Raw genomic sequence first — 23,369 nt, 5'->3', positions numbered from 1 at the left:
CTTGATTAAAGATATAGATTATGAAGGCACACTGCTAAAGCCACATTTGCGTGGGATTTTCAAGAATGGGAAAGTATTTACTTGCAGAAGATATGGGAAGAAGAACCATTCTATGAAAAGGGGGAACCTACAAAAGCAACTAAGAAACAGAAAGTTTGCCTGCATGATAAGACCAGAGATATGAGAGATGAGACAAAGCATGGTATAAAAGGCTATTTGAGGCACACTGGAAAATTATAGATAGCATACTTTTTAAAATGCTAGTTTCAGGGCCTGGAAAGACATCTCAGTGGTTAAGAGCACTTGCTGGTCTTCAGAGGGATCTGAGATCTATTCCCAGCATCCATAATGGGCAACTCACAACCACCTGTATCTCCAGTTCCAGAGAATTCCACATCCTCTTTTGCTCCCACAGGCACTGAGTGCACATGGTGCATACACACACACACACACACACACACACACACACACACACACACACACACTCAAAATGACTATTTAAAAAAAAAAACTAGGTGTACTAGCATACCTAACAACAGTCCTAGTTAGCCTACAGCCTGTGGCAGGATATTTGATCACGCTGTGAACCCCAAGATTATGTTTGTTGGGGTCACAGGGCACACAAATAATGAAGTCCAACTACCGAAGTCAGAAATAAACCGAAAGCAACTTTATTCACCGAGGGAAAATGCTTCTAAGTGGTTAGGGTCTCGGTCAGTCTCTAGAGCTGACAGAACAACCTTCAAGGGGCCCAAGCACTCTTCTTTTAAAGGATAAAACCACAAGCAGATGTTCATGAATTGAGGGTTACTCCTCCAGTTCAGGCTGTGGTAGATAGCAGGATGTTGGTATAGGCTCGAGGCTATTCTAAGGTACCAGTCTCATCTCAAGCTTTATGGGCTCACACAACCCAGATAGTAGGAATGTAGGGCTTGTGGACATGAAGTAAGGTAAGGGGCGGCAGATCAATGCCTGGAATTTCTCTGGGCTCTTCATTTATTTATTGGAAAACCCTATTTCTAGTTGTGGTGTGGCTCTGCCTTATCTTAGACAGAATTAAGAATAAGTCAACCAAAGGTCAAGAGGCAGAGCAAGTAGACAAATGACAGGAAGTGAACATAGGATTATTACGGGGGAAAAACCACATGAGTAAGAGGGAGTCAGAAGGACAGGCAGAGAGACACACAGAAGTAGAAGAGAGAGGCGCTCCTTCTGTTGAGTAGGAAGGGTATCTGGATGCTTTCTCTGCTGCTCTGAGCTAGCAGGTTTTTACCCCAGCATCTGGCTCCCAAGTAATCAATGGTAAAATGAATGACTGAGATTTTGTGAAACAGCAACAGCCCGGTGACTGCAGCAAAAGAACCACATGAAAGCAGGAGTTTGAGGTCCCAGGGGCAACCTAGCTTTATCACAGTTGAAAACAAAACAGCCACTTTCCCAAAATTCAACAACGGAAAAGTCAAGTTTCCAAAAGATCAGAAAGACTTTGCTAGGCACTCAGTGGCTGATAATCCCGAAGAGTGCCTGGCAGCACCGTTACTAGGGAAGTCCACGTCAACACACGTGACAAACCCAAATCTTCTCCACAGCTGCTCTTCCACCAACACACCAACACGTTTCCCACCCTGGTACTGAGGGCACAGGCCACCACACCCGTCACCAGGGACTTTTAGGCACATCTTCAATTTTGATTTTTCTTAAAGAGTCATTAATCGTGAATAGTACTTTTAAGCTCCTATGCTTTAAAATGTTTGCTCTAGAACATTGGCTTTGTGCTGTGCATATGGTACAATATTCACAGCAAAACCCTGTTTGTCTTCACTTTTCAACCTGGTTCCCTGTTGTCATTGTTATTGTGTGGTTTTGCTATTTCCTTTCCTTCCTTCCTTCCTTCCTTCCTTCCTTCCTTCCTTCCTTCCTCCCTCCCTCCCTCCCTCCCTCCCTTCCTTCCTTCCTTCCTTCCTTCCTTCCTTCCTTTGAATCATAGTCTTGCTCTATAAAACCCAGGCTGGTCTTGAATTTAAGATCCTCCTACCTCGACTCCTGAGTGCTGAAATTGAGGTATTGTTATAAATTTCAACTAAGAAATACTACATGGATTGACTTTTTTTCTTTTTCTTAAAACTTTTTAAAATGCTGGGTATTGACCCCACTGCCCAGGACCTTGGGAGTACAAAGCACATATCTTCCTCCATTTCTATACATCTAGCTGATAACCTTAGAACGTCTTAGTATGATTCAGTCAGTTTTATCAGAGTTCACTCAGGAAAAGGGACATTATTCTAGGACCTTCACACAGGAAGGGATTTCTAAAAACACAAAACAAAACGTTGAAAAGGTTAGAGCTAAGGACTTTTTTTTGGGACCAGCTTCCAGTTTAGTGAATGAGGTACTTGTTAGTGCTATCCAGGTCAAGTGCCACAGAAACTACTTGATTGTTCTAAATATAAATAGCATCTTACTGAGTCGAAAAAGAGAGGTGAAGGAGGGTGTGTTGATTGAGCAACTTCTAAAATTAACAAGATTAATTTATCCAAACTGTGTTGCAAATATTGCAGCTCCTGGAATAGAAGCAAAAACAGAATAATATTCCACTCACAGGTACATTTTTCTGCATAGACACAACGCACATTACATTTTTAGCTCATTTCTACTTTTTCCCAGTGTAACATTTTTATTGATTCTCTGGGAATTTCACATCATGCACACCAGTCACACTCACTTCCCAGTCCTTCCATGTCCATCCTCCCATCATTGTGACCCCCCAAAAAATGTTAAAACAAAAATAAGAATAAAAATAGAAAAATAAAAGTAAGCAAGTCTTATTTGTGTTATCTATATACTCACTGGAGCGTGGTCAAACTCTCTGTGGCCTGCTGCTTAAATAGAAGTGAATCCTTTTCCTCCCGCACCCCCAACAGGAGCCATCAATCATGGGAAGCTACACTGCCATCTTCATTACACTTTTTAAGAGTCAGTTCTTGGGGTTGGGGATTTAGCTCAGCGGTAGAGCGCTTGCCTAGCAAGTGCAAGGCCCTGGGTTCAATCCCCAGCTCCGAAAAAAAAGAAAAAAAAAAAGAGTTAGTTCTCTTTGGTATCTTCTTGTGTAGGCTGTGAATTTTTGAAGGGTGGGTAGGGGAGTCAGTGTTTGCCCCCTGCTGAGCCTTGCTATGCCGTGGAAGCCTTTTGTAGGAACGCCCTGACCCTTCTGTTTGGCTTGGGCAGTAACACCTGGGCGATAACACTGTTAAGTCAGTTCCTGATTTTTGTTCCTGTTTTTCTCTTGAGGGCATAAACGTGTTTTTCCACTATGCTTCCTGGAATTTACCACCTGGTGGACTTGGGGTATATATTCTGTGAACCTCAGTAAAGCTTTGGCATTCTCGTAACATGAATGACCCGAGTATGTGTTTTTTCCTAAACCTCGCAGGCCCTCGCCCAGTTCTTGGTACCATGAAGGCATGGGGGCCATCAGCTTGTCACAGAAGCCTTCCATATCGCTCCCTCTTTATTGTGTATCTGTCTGTTGCTAGTTTTTAATTGGTTCTTGATTATAGCCTTCTCCACACTAAGCTACTTTTGTCTGTGGTTTGGTGTAAGATCTTCTGAGATCCCAAGACCTTGTGCTATACAGACTGGAGATGCTCTGTGATAGCCATACTTTTGTTTTGAATAGATGCATTATGTATATAGGAAGCCTACATAAAAGAATGAAGAGCACAGGGAAGGGGAACCAAAATATACTGGTCATATATGGAAAACATCCAGTGGGAGTCAACTGGAGGAAGCCCTGTTTATTCAGTTAGTTGGAACCTAAGAGAGAAAGAGAGAAAACCTGGGTAGAGTGAGCATCCACTCAAGTGAGTCTTCTGAGTGAAAGAATAAGTAACAGAGGGATGACATCATCAAGGAGGGGTTTACAAACATGCAGCCTGGAACTGATTAGGAAAGATGAAGTAGTCGTTTGGAATTCCCCGCTGAGATTTCTCTCCATGAATGAGCTTCCTACAGCTGAACCTAATAACTGGTGTGACAGCCTCCCTTTTGGTACCTGGGGCACTTTCCATATCATAGGATAAATAACAAAATAGTCTGTCCTCAAAGGCATGGTATTTTTACTCTCAGATCTTTCTGTTGCTCTCTCCTTCCTGCCACAGCTCAATAGTCTTAAAGAACACCCAACATAAATGTACTGACGTGTGGGAAGGGCTCCATATACAGCCAGCTCCTCAGTGAACTCAGAAAGTACATGATGATTTACCAACACAACACACATTACAGAGCTTTTCTCCTATATTAAATTAATAATCAGATCTGCCTGAAAGATGGTCTGTGGGTCTTTATTTTACAAATAATATAACTGCATAAGGTAATTTTTTTTTTCATCAACAGTCATAAAAGCTGAAGGGAAGTTTCTACCTCATTCTGAATTCAGAAATCCTCTTGTGGTCTTTACTAAAGTGGAAGTAATATTCTAGTAATCTTTCTTTCCTTTATGGAGTTCCCTAGATAGTAACATTCTTTTCTTCAATGCTGGGGGCAAAATCCAGGGCCTTGTGCTTCCTTAGGAACACATTCTCTCACCGAGCAGCATCTTCAGTTCGATGAAGGTAATTTGATGAGAAGCAAGGGGAACCTGGCTATGGTGCCTCGCACCTTTAATCCCATCAATTGGGATGCAGTAGCAGGCAGATCTCTGTGAATTCAAGGGAAACCTGGGCTATATAGTGATACTCTGTCTCCAAAAAAGAAAAGGAAAGAAAGAGAAAGGAGAGAGAGGGGGGGAGAGAGAGGGAGAGAGAGAAAGAGAGAGAGAGAGAGAGAGAGAGAGAGAGAGAGAGAATGGGGTTTCAGTCAAATAGTGCTTGAATAGAATGTGCTATTAATCCCTCCATATGAGAATAAATTCTTTTGGTTAAACTTTATTTTCCATCAGATAGGACTTTCTCCCTAAAGGGCTTGAGAAAATAGTATCTCACACAGGAGAAGATGGAGGTTTATATTTATCTCAAAACTTCAAGGCTAGGAGGTTTTCAAGGATTTTTGGTTACATAAGAACTTGGAAAACAACTTAAAGTTATTTGACCAAACATGTGTGGGGCATGTCAAGTGTCAGAAAGTAGGTCAAGACATGGTCAAGCCTAAGTTTTACCGAAGACAGGAATGAGCTTGTTTTGACCTTGTAACAGGATGACTTCTAAAATGGAGTCAGGCTGGGATCAAGTCTCCTCATCAGAGGAGGAGGGATAATAGCAGTATCAGTGATGGCAGCAGCAGCAAGAGCGGCAGCAAAGCGGATGTAATTGAGGGTTTCAGACTTTCAGAATGTTAGCGAATTCCCTATTATAGACAGAACGGCATCCTTTCTTCTTAGGGTTTGGATATGAGATGTCCTCCAAGAAAGCTTATGTGTTTGTTGAAGGCTCTGTCCCCAGTTGTTGATACTATGGAGAGGTGATTGGATCGTGGGAGTCATGGAAGTATCGACTTCATCAGCAGCTTAGTCCACCAATGAGTGTAGCTGAGTAGGCTATTAGAAAAAAGGGGCTGGCTGGAGGGAATAGGTCACTGTGATCCACCTCTCTCTGTCTCTGCCTCTCTCTATCTCTCTCTGTCCCTGTCTCTGTCTATCTCTCTCTGTCTTGGTCTCTGTCTCTCTCTGTCTCTCTGTCTCTCTGTCTCTCTGACTCTCTCTCTCTCTCTCTCTCTCTCTCTCTCTCTCTCTCTCTGTGTGTGTGTGTGTGTGTGTGTACCCTGCCACCCATGCCCTCATTAGAGGATTTGATTTGTTTTCAGCATGTACTCCCTACGCTGTTCTGCCCCAACACAAGCTCACATCAGTGGGGCTAAACAAGCCACAGACCAAAGCCTCTCAATCTGAGGGCCAGAGTAAACCTTCCCTCATTAAATTATCTTTCTCAAGTGTCTTGCCACAGTATCCTTCCCAAATTTCATGTCTGGACACCTCACCTCCTGCACTTTGCATTTGGCTACACTTGGAGTTAGATTTTAGGATAAGTGAGTAAGGTAAAAATGAAGTACTTAGACCAGTGCCCTAATTAAATAAAGCTGATTTGTGTCATTATGAGGAAAAGGCACAAGGGTTGTTTATGTAAAGAGAAAATGTCATGTGAGGGCACATAGATTATCATGCAAGGTGAGAGCCTCAGGTAAAACTCTTGTGTCACCCAGAACTATGAGAAACACCTTTCTGTTGTCTGGGCTACCTTTCATCAGCATACGACCAATACCATGTTGTCCACTTTCTGTGTATGTAGAAGAGAAACCTGATGGCTTGTCTTGTCAGCTTGTTGGGAATCACTGTGGAAACAGACCTCTGGGCATGTCTGCAGGTGTGTTTCCAGAGAGGATTAACTTTCAGAGGGGAGGATGGGTGGTTCAGATATAAAGAAGTCTGGACAAAAGGCCATGTTACCTGCCTCTCTCACTTCTCCCTGAGTGAATGCCTGTGTCACTGAGGCTGTCATCAGACTCCAAATTCTCTGGCCTTCCAACAGGAACTGAATCCTTATAGTTCTCCAGGGAGCTTCCTGGCCAGACTTGGGCTAAGGCCTCCAGCTTTTGGGACAGAATTCTCTTACTCTTTCGTATAGACAGCTGTTGCTACACCACCCCCACTTCTGTCCTCTGTCAGTCAAATAACTTTCTTACTCTTCTACTGCTGTGAAAAGACATCAAGACCATGGCAACTCTTAGAAAAGAAAGCATTTAATTGAGGGGTTGCTTGTAGTTTCGGAGAGTTAGTCCATATCCTCACAGGAGGGGAGCATGGCAGCAGACAGGCAGGCAGGCACTGTGCTGGAGAAGTAGCTGATACTTAGGTACGGAGAGAGAGACTGGGCCTTGTTTGGGCGTTTGGACTCTCAAAGCCTACCCCCAGTGACACACTTTTTCCAAGGCCACACCTCCTAATCTTTCTAACGCTTTCAAGCAGTTCCACTCCCCAGTGACTACGCATTCAGGTATAAGCCTCCGAGGGCGTTCTTATTCAAACCACCACACTGGTGCGTATAATAATTAAAAAACGACCCACGCTATCGCCGGCCTAGATGTCTCCCTGCCTCCATGACTAAACCCATGCAGCGTCCGTCCAACCTCTAGCATTTCCCTTGCTTGCAGATCCCGCTCACATTCCCAGTCATCCGCCACCTGCAGCTAGCTGTCACAGATTCCCCATAACCCAGTAAAATCAAAATTCTAGAGCTTGTAATTTATCAGTCAGATTTATAACTGTAAATTCTCAACTCACAAAACGCCCACGCAATGAACTCAGAGCCAACTGATACTGATACAAGCTGCCCAACTAGAGTGGACAAATTGTTCTATATTATTCTATCCCTGCTATGATATTCATAGCTACCTGTGGCGGTTTAAAGCCATATGGATCTGGTTTGTCCTCTTCCCCCATCTTCTCTATCTTTCTGTCCTTTCTATCCCTCTCTGTTCCGGCTCTAAAACTCTCAGTCCGTCTTCTTTTTCCACTGCCCAATCACAGGCCTTATCTTTTGCCTGCCCTCACCTGCACATAGACAGCAATCCGCACCACACTACATACTATGTATTTTCCTTTGAGCCTATTTCTCTACATAACCCTCCCTAACACAAGAAGTTATGCCATATGGGGATGATGTCAATGCAAGTGGTGGGAGGACTTCTGAGGGTGATTGGGGAGTGGTTCTGGCTTCCTGACTGCTAGTTTCGTTCCAGCATCTCACATTGCCATTCTGTATTGTAGCTTGCTGACCACCTGCCTAGTGTTCTGGTACACAGAACTGTGAATTATCTACACAGGCTTCTGAAGTAAAAACAAAAAAACACACAAAAAAACGTTCTGAAGTTTTTTCAGTATAATTGCCAGATAATATCAGCAATTATGTGCCAAAATAATCCAAATTATAATTTTTGCCTATCATATCCCACATCTCTTTCTGTAGACATGATTTTTGATTTTTGATGAAGTCACTCGTTTTCTAGCCCAGGCTCACTTTCCAACAGGTAATCCTGCTGGTTCAACCTCTCAAGTGCTAGGATCATAATGGTATATACAATATACCATTATGTTACATATTATATTATATATTACATATTATATATTATATAATTATACCAGGCTCAGCCACATAGAGTATTTCTTCATCTCTCTGAAGCAAAAGCCATGATTTTCAGCAATCTAATGTCTTAAAACTCAAACTGTAAAGTTTTCTCCCAGAATGTGCACTTCACAAACTTTTTTCATGGCCAAATTAATTTGCTTATGTCCATTAAGAGAAGGTCCAGGTGCTGGGGAATTTAGCTTAGCTGGGTTGCTCCTTGCCTAGTAAAACCCTGGCTTCAGCCCCCAGCACTCCGTCAAACAAGATGCAGTGGTACATCTCTGCCATCCCAGTCCCGGGAAGACAGAAGCAGGAGGAGCAGATCAAGGCTACTGTTGGGTATGTGCTAAGTGTGAGGCTAGCCTGGACTACAACAGACTTTGTCTCATTAAATAAGTAAATTAATAAATGATCGGATTTGTAGGTTGAACACTGGCAAAAATTATTAAATTTAATACAAACACTGTTACTCTATATTTTATTTCAATTTCTTTTTTTTTCTTTTTATCCTTGTGTGTGTGTACTTGTGTGTGTGTGTGTGTGTGTGTGTGTGTGTGTGTGACATGTAGGTACATGTGTGGGTACATGTACAGGTATATTTCCCTATAGAGGTCTGAAGTTGCTGTAGAATGTCTTTCTCAATCACATTCTATTTTACTGATTAGAATAGAGTCTCCTCCTTTCTTTTTGAAAATCATATTTGCTTGTTATTTATTTATTTATTTATTTATTTATTTATTTATTTATTTAAGGGTGCACAGAGCACATGTGAAGGTCAGAGACACTTTGGTTCTCTCTACCTACCTCATATGTCTGAGAATCAAATGTACCACCTCATCAAGCTTGGCAGTGAACACTTTGACCTGCCAAGCTGTCTTGCTGGCTCCATTCTGGCTGGTCAAGCTAGCCAGTTTGCCCCAGGGATTCCTTTGTCTTTGTTGTCTTGCTGTGCTGTGCTGACAAAAGGCCCAGGTTCCTGCAGGTTCTGAGACTTCTGTCCTCATCCTTCAAGGTCAACTCTCTACCCACGGAGACCTCTCCCCAGCCTTTATCTTCTGTATGTATATCTGTGTGCCCTTGTAGGTTATGTATGTGTGTGTGCACTTGTAGGTTATGTGTATGTGTGTGCACTTGTAGGAACATGTTCCTAGGGTGCATACACACCTGCTATGAATGGAGGTCAGAGGTCAACTTCAGTCACCTTGTGGCATGAATTTTTGTTGATTCGTTCTTTTCCTTGTTGTTCATTTTGGCTAGTGAACTCAGAGATCTCTCTGGTTCCAAGGCCTGGCACTGAGATTATAAGCAAGCACCTCCCCCAAGGCACTTTGTTGTTGTTAAATGCTTTTTTATCAGGAGATAAAGTCTTCATGCTTTTAGGACAGTCTTTTTACCCACTGAGCTTTCTCCCCAGTCGTCTGTGGTGGTTCTTATTTTTTTCTCCTTTCTCCTCTCCTCTCCTTCCTTATCTCTTTCTGAGTGTTCGCACAAGAGTGTAATAGAGTTCACATTGGGAAGTCAGAGGAGCACATCAGGTGACTTTATTGTTCGTAGCCTTATTTCATTTAGACAAGGTCTCTGACTAAAACTGACACTAGCCATTGAAGGCTAGACTGGTTGGCTGATGAAATTTAAGGAATCTGTCTATCTCTGACTCCTGATGCTGGAGTTCTATAACCATGCTAGCTTTTAGCATGGTCTCCAGGGACTTGAACTCAGGTCCTCATGCTTGCACAGCAAGCATTCTTACCCTCTGAGCCATCTTAATAGCCCTTGTTTGGATTCTTTTGAGACTTTCTTTTTTTTTCCATGTAGCCCAGACTAGTCCGCAATCCACAATCCATGTGGTTGCTGGGATTTGAACTCAGGACCTCTGGAAGAGCAGTCAGTGCTCTTAACCACTGAGCATCTCTCCAGCCCTAGCTTATATTTTTTTTAAAACCTATTTTTAATAACGGTTCTTTAATGTTTTAGCCTCCCCACTGTCCCTCCACCCACCAGAGGTAGTGGAAAGGAGAGGTTAATAGGGCAAAGGAGGAGGTGCTGTTGTTTAGAAATGGTTCTTTGGAGCAAATCCAATCTGCTTCATCAGCAGCGGCAGCTGGATCCACTCACAAACACCATTTGAGTATCAGTGATGGCAGTTCAATCCAGAAGAAACTGTGAGGCTCTACTAAGCTACCCCAGTCCTTGGAAGTGGCAAGAGGAACCACCACCAAAAGTTCTTCGGTGGCGTTTTCCTCTATTACCTCACAACCAACGATGACCAGCAAAGAATGGCAAGGTGAACCAATGCCATACAGCACTGTCCACTGTCTGTTAGGTTATATTTATACCCTTTCCAAACCTCACATGTTCTCTCAAGCATCCACTCTAGCAAATTATCACATGCCCTTTTCCCAGGTGTACTGGCTGGTTTTGTGTGTCAACTCGACATAAGCTGATCACAGGGAAAGGAGCCTCCCTTGAGGAAATGCCTCCATGAGACCCAGCTGTAAGGCATTTTCTCAAACAGTGATCAAGAGGGGAGGACCCAGCCCATTGTGGATGGTGCCATCCCTGGGCTGGTGGTCCTGGGTTCTATAAAAGAGCAAACTGATCAAGTCAGGGGAAGCAAGCCAGGAAGAAACATCCCTCCGTGGCCTCTGCATCAGCTCCTCCTTCCTGACCTGCCTAAGTTCCAGTCCTGACTTCCTTTAGTGATGAACAGCAGTGTGGAAGTGTAAGCTGAATAAACCCTTTCCTCCCTCACTTGCTTCTTGGTCATGATGTTTGTGCAGGAATAGAAACCCTGACTAAGACACCAGGCTACTTCCATAAAAACACTATGTGTCTGTTCTCAGCAAAAACATCCTTTGATAAGACAGTTTCTAGAAAAACATCACATGATACAACTGATTCTCTGAAGAAACCAGAAATGTCCACTTCAGCTTTCTAGTTGTGTTTAATGTCCACTCATCAAGAGAGAAATCATGCCTAGCACTGGAAACTTAGCCCACTACCCAGGACTAATGAACTCATGTATCTTAGAGGAGAAAGAACAACCAACAATTTACTAGACCAGCATAATCCCTAACTATACCCTAAATATGTTTCCTTTGCCTGTGGGTAAATGTAGTTCTCATTCTTCAATCGGAAAATTTCTCTTTGCATCGTACCAAGACCATTACAGAGAACCACAACTGATAAAGAGAAGAAGCAAGTAGGCGGTAACCAGCTCCAACTGAGGCGAGCACGCACGGCTCAGGGATCACTTCAAAAGAAGCAGCAGATTGTAAGAAGCCAGAGGAACCTGATGAACCTGATGAACCTATGAGATTTTGCCTCCTAGAAATGTCAGAGAAGCCTCACCCACTAAGTTTCATCAACATGGCTGTCTATACAAGCCTCAACAAAGGCAGGAACAGATATGGCTACCATCGAAGAGGAAATCTCACCCAGCCTCAGCCCTAAACAAAGAACTAAACAAAGTAGCAAGAGAAATAGTTGTCACCAAGGAAGAGCATCCAAATTGGCTATCCAATGCCAAGTGGTCAACCTTGAAATAATATACATATAAATACGTATAAAGACTGAACATATAGTATTTACATATTTTGGAAGCTATACACATATGCATACACATACACATAATTAAGAAATAGAGGTCATGATTTTGAGGAAAAGCAAATGGGGGGATATGTGGGGAGAGTTGGAGGAAGGAAAGCAGGGATGCTGTGATTATATTTTAATTTAAAAGTTATATATAATATGTGTAATTACTTATTAATCACAAATATAATATATAAATAAATGAAGGCAGACAGGAGAGATGGCTCAGTGCTTAAATGGATGCACTACTTTTTCAGAGGACTAGAGATCAATTCTAAGTCCTCACGCTAGGCACCTCGAAAGTGCCTATAACTCCACTTCCAGAGACATGTACTGTGTTTAGTCTCAGCAGACATCTGTGCTCATGTGCACATGCCCACAAACAGACATACTCTCATGCTCATAATGTTTTAAAATTTGGGGGCGGGGGTTGATAAAAGGAAACAAAGAAAAGTAACAAATACAATTCTTCTCGAACACCTGTGGGGAGCCAATATCTTGGCTGTTGAGAACAGAACAGCAATAAACACAGATGTGCGTGTATCTCTGTGGTACGCAAACATACAGTCCTTTGGGCATACACCAGGAAGTGGTGTAGCTGAATCATATGTTAGCTCTATTTTTAGCTTTTTGAGGAACTTCCACCCCAGTTTACATCGTGGCTGAATCAATTTACATTTCTTGTACTTGTGTTTAAGAATTTGTCATTCTGGGGCTGGGGATTTAGCTCAGTGGTAGAGCGCTTACCTAGGAAGCGCAAGGCCCTGGGTTCGGTCCCCAGCTCCGAAAAAAAAAAGAACCAAAAAAAAAAAAAAGAATTTGTCATTCTTCATGTCTTTTCCAATATTTATTGTCATTGTTTCCTTGGGGTTTTTTTTTTTTGTTTGTTTGTTTGAGATAGGGTTTCTCTGTGTAGACCTGGATATCCTGGAACTCACTTTGTAGACCAGGCTGGCCTTAAACTCACAGACATCCGCCTACCTGTCTGCACAGAGCCATATTGGATTTGGGCCTAGCTGCTTTTTGACTGCATGGTTCAAAGTGACTCTGGGCTGTTTGGCCACAGAGACTCACCCCGAAGATGACTGCCATAAATCTTAAGATTGTTGAATAAAGCCTCTCCCATGAATTTACGGCACAGGAGTATAACATTCAAGGGATGCCTCAGCTCGAGCAGATACCAGTTATCTCCTCAGTCAACACCCAGTGTCTCCACCACCTGACCTCATCGCCTGACTTCTTTGCCTCCAGCTATCACTGCCTATACCCTCATCTCCCCCTCCTTCATATTTCACAAAGGTCACTCCCCCTACCTGAAAGCCTTAAAAGCTGCAATGTTCATCCCAATAAAGGAGACCTTGACAACAGAACTTTTGCTTGGTCTCCTTCTTCTCTTCACCCCCATTTTGGCCCACAGGTAGAAAGCCTCTTCGGGACCCTGAATAACTGGGTCCCCGCTGGCGGGGACACCTGTCTCTGCCTCCTGTGTGCTGAGATTAAAGCGTGTGCTACCACTAGCACTGTGCCTAGCTACAGTAGTTTTAGTTTGATTTCCCAGGTTACCAAGGTTGCTGGATTTTTTTTTTTCAATTATTTACCGGCTAGATTGTGCTTCTTCTTTTGAGGATCGCTTATTTTTTTTCATCAGTGCGTTTTCTCAATTGATGATTTTGAAAGTGTTTTTTTGCTGTTTTTTGTGCATCTTAGATAGTAATCCCATGTTGGGTATAGTTAGCAAAGACTTTCTCTTATTTACTAGGCCAACTCTTCACAACAATAGACGAGTATTCCCTTACCTCTGGAAACATTTTCCTTTCAATGCAGTCTTCTCAGTTCTTGGGATTATTTCCTGTGCTATTGGAGCCTTTTTCTTATATATCATCTTTGTCTAATTCTATTTAGTTTTTTTTTGACAGTCATGTCTCTCAGATTGACCTCAAACTTGCTATGCAGCCAAAGGTGGCCTTGGATTACTGATGCTCCTGTATCTGCTTTCCAAATACTGAGATTACAGGTACATGTGCTGCCTTGCCTGGTTTTAGACACTGCTGGTCATTGAACCATGGTTTTATACATACCAGGCACTCTACCAGGTAAGCTACATTTTCACACCATTCTTAGACCCTGAAGTGTTTTTCTGTAGCAGTTGCAAGGTTTTGGGTCTTACATTAAAGTCTCTCTGATCTATCTTGAATAATATTTGTGCAAGGTGAGAGATACGGCCCTACTTTTTTTTTTTTTCTAATTTTGCATCCACTTTTCCTACTACCAGTTTTTGAAGAAGCTACCCCCACCCCCATCTGCCCAGTCATCCCCCACCCTGCTCCTTAGTTAGTTAAGGTTTCTATTGCTGTAAAGTGATACAAAGGAAAACATTTAGTAGGCGATGGCTGACGGTTCAGAGGTTGAGTCCATTTTCTTCATGGTGGGAAATAGAGCAGAACTCAAGCAGACATGGTGCTGGTAAGGGAGCTGAGGAAGTGAATTGGCTTGAGCTTCTGAGACCTCAAGTCACCCCTCGTGACACACCTCCAACCAAGGCACATCTATTTCAGCAAACTAACACCTCCTAATAGTGCCACTCCCTAAGGGCTAAGCATGCAAATGCAAGAGTCTATGGGGCCCATTACTATTAAACCACCACAGTCCCAATGTTTCTTTTCAACATTTATATCAAAGATGATGTAGCTGTGTGGGTTCATTTCTGGATCTTCTATTTCATTGCCATCTATGTCTAGTTCTGCCCTATGACCATGCTGTAATTGTTTCTAGAACTCTAAATATAGTTTGACGCCAGGTACTGTGACATTCCCCAATTGATCCTTCTTCTAAAAGTCATCTTGACTACTCATACTCCTTGATTTTGCATTTGCATTTTAAGATTTTTTTTCTAGTTCTCTGAGGAATAACGTTTCTTGACGATTAATGTTGACTGTCGACTTGACAGAATCTAGAACTGTCTAGAAAACAAGCCGGTGAGCACGCTTTCGGAAGTGTTTCTAGATTAAGTTTCATCGATGAGGGATTGGAGAGATGGCCCAGCAGTTAACAGTATGCGTTGCTCTCTTCCAAAATATCTGAGTTTGGTTTCCAGTATCTATATATGTGCCTTGCTCAGCTCAGGGATCTACTGCTCTCTTCTGGCCTCCTCTGGCACTTACGTGCACAAACTCCACTCACACAGATATGTAATAAGTATGATAAAAACGATGAACTTCGGCGAATGCCTATGGTAGATTTCTGATTAGAGGAATCAGTGTAGGGAGACCCATATTAGCTGTAGGTGAGGCCAGTCTCTGAGCAGGGATTATGTACTTTACAAAAATGGAGGAAGTGCTAATTCATTATTTTCTGACTCTTGACTATGGTATGGCGGTGTGACCAACTGCCTTTAGCTCTTGCCTTTGTGATTTACTCTCCAAGACGAACTGTGAATGTGTTTAGTAATGAAATCCTTCCTTGAGTTGCTTTTGTCCCAGCACTAGGGAGAGTAGTTAAGACAATATTAGAATTTTGATGGAGATTTTATTAAATCTATAGATAGATCCCTTACTGAAATATATTCCTTTTATAATAAATTCAGAACGTTTGCATTTATCATTATTTTTTTTTACTATTTTAACATTTGTTTGTTTGTTGTTGTTCTTGGTGGTTGTGGTGGTGATGGTGGTGATGGTGATGGTGGTGGTGATGGTGATGGTGATGGTGATGGTGATGGTGTGTTTGTGTTGGGTGGGGGGAGTCAGAAAATAAACTCCAGGTGTGTTGGCACTTTCTTTCCACCATGTTGGCTCTACTTACTTGAATCTAGCTTAACTTTTTTCATTTAAATTTTTTTTAAAAAATGCATTTGGGTGTTTTATCTGTATACATGTCTGCACATAGCATCACTAAGTGCTCACCAAAGTCAGAAGAGGGCAATGCATACCCTTGAGTCAGAATTATAGACCGTTCTGAGCTGTTATGTGGGTACTGGGAATTGAACCCGGCAGCAAGTGTTCTTAACTGCTGAGCCATCTCCCAGACTCTGGACCTACTGTTTAAATTCCGTCAGCCAGTCCATATGTTTTTGTTTTTATCAGTGACTTGAGACCTTTATACTGAAAGTTATTGTTGCTTATTAGTTTTTATAATTTTAATATTAGTTTATCTGGTGGGTTGAATTGTCGTTATTTTCTTTATTCCTTATTAGAATTGGAAGGCTTTTCTGTTCTGGACAGGGATTCCTTCACAGCTATCCTTTGTTCTTCTACTCCTCTCAAGAAATTTGTCTGGGCTGGAGGGATGGCTCATCGGTTAAGAGCACCGACTGCTTTCAGAGGTCCTGAGTTCAAATCACAACCATCTATAATGAGATCTGATGCCCTCTTCTGGTGTGTCTGAAGACGGCGACTTATATATAATAAATAAATATTTTTAAAAAAAAAAAAAGAAAAGAAATTTGTCTTTTCCTGTGTTCCTGTGCATGAGACTCTATTTCTGTGTGTAGTTTTCTTTAAGTGTCTCCTACAGTGTTTGCTTGATGAACATGAGTCACTTTTGTCTGTACTTGTCCCGGAATGCCCTAATTTACCTATCAATTTTACAAGACAACTTTGCTGGGTGTAGCGATCTTCCTTGGCAACCATTCACTTTCCAGGCTTGAAATACAATCTTTACTACTTTTCTGTCCTTTAGGTGACAAATCTGTTGTTAGCCTGCTTTGCTTGTCTCTGTTGTTAGCCTGGTGCTTGTCTTTGTGGAGCTGATGTTTTTCTGTTACAGCTTTTTGTTTTGTTTTCTTTGTGTTTTTGACAGCTTGTTTATAATATATTATGAAGAGGTTCTTTTTGTGTTTGTGTGTTCATTCCTTTCCCTAAATTTGGGGGATTTTCAACTAAAATTTCATTGAATACATTGGTCATTCAATACATTGAATACCTTTGGCCTGGAATCTCAATACTTCTTTTATCTTATGAATTCTCTTGATTGTATTCCAGAATTCTTGGTTGTTGCTGTCATGCTCATTTTTCTCCTTTCTGATATTTGAATGTGTTTAGTAATTTGTTGACCTCCTTCATTTCTAACTTTTCATTTTCTTTCTGTAGTCTATTGAGCTTTTCATTTCTAAGATTTTTATTTTTTCCCTTAAATCTCAATTTCATTACTAACATTCATTCACATTGCTAATTTTCTCACTCATTGATCATTCTACTAATAAACTTTGAAAGTTTATTGCTGGTAGTTTACCTATTTTAGCACTACTATATTTAATGGTTGGGAAGTTATTGTCTTTTTTTTAAAGTATAACTTCCATTTTATTTCTCCAAGGCATTTTTCCTTCCGCTCTTATGAAACTACCTCTTTACATGGGCTTTGGTGGAGGTCATGGTGCAGCACCAGCAGGTCTGAATCATGGTGGGTATGTTCTGTCCTTCCGGGCTTCAGGAGATCGATTCCTGACGACTTTGCTATGAATGGTACAGCACACTCAGTAATGCAGCTTGCTATAGGGTTTGGGAAGTACACAAACGGCAAAGACGCTTGCTTCAGATGTGTCCCTGACAGCAGCGGGTTCTACAGTGTTCCAAATGACGCACTTCTTAATGGCCTTATCCTTGGGCACGCACCGGGTACAGTTCGTGCAGCGAATTGGCTGCACATGGCCTCAGCCCTTCTTGGCACGACCGTTGTTTCTTCTTCTTTGGTCATTTTGGAGCCACGACTCAAAAGTTTGTCTTGTTGAAGAACCGCGAAAGCTAGCTTTTTCGTGTTTCTGCGTGGTAATTTGCTCGTCTTGATTTGGTATCTTTCCCATTGTTTTTAAACTATTTATTTATTTATTTATTTATTTATTTATTTATTTACGGATTTTAGTAGGTAGGTTCCCTTGGCTGTCCTTGGATTCTTTATGTAGATCAGGCTGAGCTTGAACTCTCAAGGATCTACTTGCTCCTTCCTCCTCAGTGCTGGGATTAAAAGCATACACCACCATGCCCTGTCCTAGGGCACTAAACGCCCTGAAAGCCATAGTTATAGATGGTTGTGAACCATCTGAAATCAGAACTTGGGCCTTCTGTAAGAGCAGCAAGAGCTTTTTTTTTTTTTTTTTTTTTTTTTAATTTATTTTATTTTTATGTATATGAGCACACTGTAGCTGTCTTCAGACATACCAGAAGAGGGCATCCCATTACAGATGGGATCATCATGTGGTGTTGGAAATTGAACTCAGGACCTCTTAACCGCTCAGCCATCTCTCCAGTCTCCGCAGGAGCTTTTAACTGGCAGACATATCTCTAGCCTCCTAGCTTCTGAATCTTATATGCATGTTTATGTGGGAGTGAGTATGTGCAGAGGCCAACAAACTGGAAAGAACCGTGCTAGAGGGAATGCAGGAGGCTTTAAGGATTGGAGGTAGCTCGTAGAACAGGTGATATGAGCCTCAAGAGAGGACTACTGGAGGGGAAAGGATTAAGCAAAGCAAGGGCTGAGATCAGGAGAAAGGGAGTGTGTGGATGGAGGGTCAACCCAAACTATGGATATATGAAAAATCCAGAAGGAGACTTGTTGCTTTGTAAACTAATAGAAAAATGCAATGAGGGGTTGGGGAGATGGCCTAGAGGGTGAAGCCCCTGTCATATGAGCTTGAGGAGAACTTGGAACCCCAGCGTCCACATAAAAGCCAGGTGCGGTAACACACATTAATAATCCCAGCCACTTGTGTATGTGTGAGAGTCCTTGGAGAGTACTCACACAAACATCTGACGCTGTAGGCTTGTCTTAAAAGTATGGCTCCCCATCCTTTTTTTTTTTTTTAAACCAACAACCCATTTTGACTAGTGTGTTGATAACAATTTCCAAAATTTGGCTGAGTAACTGTTTGTTACTTCAATAATTGTGATCCTCAGTGACTCCCAGAGAGGACTGAAAATAGAGGTCTGTAAATAATATTTAAATTTGGGCAGCTCTTTTCACGGCCTATTACTTCAAAATAATTTAATAGTTCTGGTGATATGACGGCTTGAAATACTGTCAAAGACCCTTTGAAACATTTGCAGAGCAAGTGATAAGAAATGAGAACAAAAGAATTTTGTATAACGTAAGACAAAAATATGTGCATTACTTAAAAAAGAATAGGAAGGCATGAGAAAAGAAATTAGAAGAGGAAAGTTCTGAAATTATATATTTAAAAATGTACACACACACACACACACACACACACACACACACACACACACAGAGAGAGAGAGAGAGAGAGAGAGAGCGCTAGTCTTTTGCCATGGAGTAGTGTGGCAGTCAGAGGGAAAACTGTAGGAGTCTGCTGTTTTGGTCTCCCGCCATATGAGTTCTGGGGTTTGAATTGAGAAAGCACCTTTATCTGCTGAGTCATATTGGCAGCCCTAAAATTGTCTATTTTAAATGTTAACATCCTCGCATTTGTCCATCCTTCATTCTCTGTCTTAGACATGATCACCCTTTATAACCCAGACTGTTTTTCAGTTCATTGTCAGTTTCCCGAGTGCTGGGATAATGGATGTGCAGCCACTCTTCATTAATTTTTTTCCCTGTCCTGAAATTCGGTTTTAAATCAGGCCGGCCTTGAACTCAAGTAGATCCATCGCCTCTGCTAGCCATAGACGTTTGCGACCACGCCCAGCTTTCTTTAAATTCTTTTTTAAAAAAGGATTTATTTATTTACTTTCTTTAAATTCTTAAGCGTGAAAACTATCCTTGCCCCATTTGTTTCTGCCATAGCAAGCACACTGCTTGATGTACATCTGAGAATTGATAGTTTTCTAGGTTTTAAATGAATTGGGGCATAAGTTGAGGCAAAGTCTCTCACAAAACTGAGGAAGTCAGGTCTCGCAGTTTCTGTTTTTAATTGTTATCTGATTGGATGCCTTTGACTTACTGACATTTCCTAATTAAGTAAGTTCTGCAAATTTTCAAAGTTTTCTCATAGGAATAATTTCGCTGCTTAGATCACCTTGTGGCGCCATCTTCTGGGATCTTGAGAAGAGTCTAGATTTAAGACTGTATAGGTCTTGGTTCTTTAAATTCTTTTCAGGATTTTTGGAAGCACCTTAAACGCATGCGCGGCCTAGCCAGGAAGAAACTACAATTCCCAGAAAGGATTGCTATAGAGGGCGTGGTGGAAACTCTCGTTGTAAGAGGGAAATGATTCTCGCGAGAAAGTGAGTCTATGGTGGCTGTGCGTCCTGGGTGGAGGGGGGCGGGGAGAGTAAAGAGGAAGAGGAGGAGGTGCAGTCCCACAATACCCGGCGGAGGGCGGGTGGGTGGTTAGTGTCTGATCTCTGCGGCGCTTCGGTCCCCGTCGGACTCAGCTGCCTCTGTCTCTTTAACGCGAGAGGAAGCGATGCGGAGGGGTGGAAAATGGCAGAGCTGCAGATGTTACTAGAGGAGGAGATCCCGTCTGGCAAGAGGGCGCTGATAGAGAGTTACCAGAACCTGACCCGGGTGGCGGACTACTGTGAAAACAACTACATACAGGTGAGGCGCTTGGGCGGCCGGCGAGGACCGCTGGGGCGACGGGCAGGCTGGGTGCGGTGGGAGCTGCCCCACTCCGCCACCCTCCGCCCTGGCCCGAGCAGCCGCAGCCGCGGCGATACAGGAAGTGGCCGCCGCGAGAAAATGGGTGAGGAGCAGGGCCGCCCCGGGCGCCGCCGGCCCTGAAGCCGCTCCCCGCGTGCCCAGCCGGCTGCGCTCCCGGCAGCCTGCCCCGGACCGGCGGCGTTCCCCGCCGCCTGCCCGTGCAGTCGCTCCCCAAAGCCTATCCTGGCCGAGCTCTGCTTCTCTCAGCCTGCCCGGCCCAGCTCTGCTCCCCACCACCTGCCCTGGCTGAGGTTTGCGCCTAGACCCCGGCGGCTTTCCCAGGCCGGGTCGTGCTCCCGGCAGTCTTTCCTCCGGGGCTCCACTCGCTGCAGTCTTCTCTTGGTCGGGCTGTACTCCTCGTTGCCTCTTTTGGCTACTGTTGGTCCTAAGACCCCCCTCAGCCTTCCCTGGCCGGGATCGGCCCTGGCTGAAGTCCTCCTGGAAATCCCGTAGCCTCCCTTGGTCGCTTTGGACCCCAGAATTCTCTGTCGCCCCTGAGCCCAGTGTGATGAGATCCGGACAGCTGCGTGAGGAATGGGCAGGGAAGGAAAAGCGGGGTGTGTGTCGTTGGAGGGTTGGGTGGGGTGGGGGTGATTATGTCAGTTCATCCTAGAGGGTGTGCCTTTTATTTATTTAAAAAAATTGTCACGAGTCACGTTTGTACAGTGCGGGGAGTGATTGCTGAGGGTTTGATAAAATTCATCTTAAAATTCTTTTAATTGGAGGAAATCTGCGTACTTGGCGATTTTCAAGTCCGGCTTTTCCTCATATTTACTTCTGCTTCAGGATAATGTATACTGGTTATTATAAAGCACGAATGATTCATAGGGAAATTCAGTGGGAAATGTCTTAAATACTTCTCTTCCTCCAAATGTTCTTGGACTGTTGCCTTTGAACGCAGTAGTGTCATCGTTGCTTATGTTCTGAGATTTCTATCATGAGTTAATATTTAGAAGAGTATGAATAAAGTAGGTTGGCAAGCATTATTTAATCTTTGGGTCATAACGTAAAATTGCTTCTTAATTTATCAGGAAATTCTTGGCACTTTTACTATGCTATGCGTGCTTATGTTTAGTAGCGATTGTAAGTGAATTGTATGCAGTGGTTTGGCTTGTAGTTCCTGTCGTTGTGTAAAAACTAACAGTTTGCAGTAGAAGCAAATGAAGTAGTGGAATTCTTTGTATCAGATACTGAGACTAGAAGCTCACTTCCTGTTGACAAGGCAAAACCTGAAATCTTTGAAAAGTTAGGGTTATTGTACTTGAGACCTGAAGGATTTCTGAACGTGCCTTGCGAGTGTGCAAGGGCCTTCTGTGCTTGGGGATGCCTGTACACTTCGTTTTCAGAGGGAGATGCTGTTTTGAGGCTTAAGTATTTGCCACTTTCCATATTAGTAACATTCTGTCTGGAGTGGTGTGCCAAGGAATTTGTCTTCATGCCTTCTTTTCCAGCCTTTGACTCTGGTAATCTGCTGATAAACTTATTGAATGCCTCCTGTGTCTTCTGTATGACTTGTTTCTGAAAACTATATATGAAGCTGGTTAAAAACACATTTTAGGGCTGGGGATTTAGCTCAGTGGTAGAGCGCTTACCTTGGAAGCGCAAGGCCCTGGGTTCGGTCCCCAGCTCCGAAAAAAAGAACCAAAAAAAAAAAAAAAAAAAAACAAAACACATTTTAAGGAGCAGAAAGGGTGCCTTGACAACTGTTAAGAGCAGTTGGTGCTTTTGCAGAGGACTCGATCGAGTTCAATTCCCAGCACCCTCATGTTGGTTCACAACCATCCTTAACTACGGACCAGGGGATCCACTGCTTCTTCTGACACCTTTGGGCTTCAAACACACGTTCAGCATACATACAGACACACAAGCACACACATATACACATGTAGGCAAAGATACTCAAAAGTAAAATAAGTCTAATATGTTAAATCCTTTAAAAAATGGTACAGAAATATGGATATAGTGTGGAAATAGAAAAGTGATCTTGTATTTTATAGATACTAAAAAATGTACAACTTTGGGCTGGAGGGATGGCTCAGTGGTTAAGAGCACTGACTGCTCTTCCAGAGGTCCTGAGTTCAATTCCCAGCAACCACGTGGTGGCTCACAACCATCTGTAGTGGGATCCAGTGTCCTCTTCTGGTGTGTCTGAAGACAGCGACAGTGTACTCACATGCATGAAATCAATCAATCAATCAATCAATCTTTTTAAAAATGTACAACTTTTATTTATTTTAGTGTGAAAAGCCTTGAGTTTGTTGCATCTTTGGTTCCCATCCCTGAATGAGGCCGCTTACAACCACCTGTAACTCCAGCTTCAGGGGATCTAACACCTTCTGGACTACCTGAGGACCTGCAGGAGTTCATAGACACATCTACACATAAAAAGTGAACAGACACACAATTTAGAGCAACCCACTTTAATTGGTAATAGTGCTGATTAGGATAAGGAGTTGTGTCATTTCTTTTTCTTTGTTTATAATGTTTGTGTGTGTTTTCAGTTTTAATATATGTGCTGCCGAAGTGAGCTGTGTGTGTTTTCAGACACAGTCTCATTCTAGAGCAGGCTGCTGGATTCTCCATCCTGTCAGAAGTGTAGCTGCCGTACTCAACTGACGGGGGAGAGCTTTTTGGGGGTGGGGAACAGGGTCTCATGCCACCTTGGCTGTTCTGGATCTTGTTATATAGACCAAGCTAGGTGACAGAGATTCCCCTTCTCTGTCTCATCTACTGGGATTAGACATGAACCACCATGCCTAAGGAGAAAAATTGCCATACCTACTGTGAGACAATTGCTGTGTGTTTTACCATGATAATTATGGTCATTAAATGCAGATCTTAATAAAAGATTCTTCAGCTGTCTTAAAAAGGATGGAGTTTTAAAGTTTTAAAGTATGGGACAAGGCTGCAGAAATGGCTCAGCAGCCAAGAGTGCATTTCCTAGAACTTCACTTTTTAATTTTTCTGGCTGAAATTCTACCAGCTTCCTTTGGATTGGCAAATATATATATTTTAAGTGTTTGTATGTTTTTAAAATCTCTCTCATTCTGTCTGTCTCTCTGTACGAGTGTG

At 42.7% G+C, this 23,369-nt stretch overlaps 1 protein-coding gene and 1 pseudogene across 10 annotated transcripts in view; one reads left to right on the top strand and one right to left on the bottom strand.

Annotated features, from left to right (window-relative positions):
* Positions 1-17,049: 17,049 nt before the first annotated feature.
* On the bottom strand, positions 17,050-17,502 carry Rps26-ps1 (ribosomal protein S26, pseudogene 1; annotated as a pseudogene).
* A 2,337-nt stretch (positions 17,503-19,839) lies between these two features.
* Abi1 (abl-interactor 1) overlaps positions 19,840-23,369 on the top strand; it is an 81,086-nt gene continuing 77,556 nt past the window's right edge. For 5 of the 10 annotated variants that reach the window (XM_006254355.5, XM_006254354.5, XM_006254358.4 and 2 more), the window contains exon 1: positions 19,874-20,195. In XM_006254355.5, the coding sequence (XP_006254417.1) occupies positions 20,079-20,195 (117 nt within the window). In that variant the 5' untranslated portion in view covers positions 19,874-20,078. Of the gene's footprint in view, positions 20,196-23,369 lie in introns of all 10 variants that reach the window. The other 5 variants (XM_039096101.2, XM_006254356.5, XM_006254359.4 and 2 more) reach the window with 4 other exon arrangements.

This window comes from Rattus norvegicus, chromosome 17 (assembly GCF_036323735.1).
Source record: "Rattus norvegicus strain BN/NHsdMcwi chromosome 17, GRCr8, whole genome shotgun sequence".
In the NCBI taxonomy this organism is placed as follows: Eukaryota; Metazoa; Chordata; class Mammalia; order Rodentia; family Muridae; genus Rattus; species Rattus norvegicus.
Note: the sequence above shows the minus strand (reverse complement) of the source record. Positions and strands in the feature narration are given on the sequence as shown.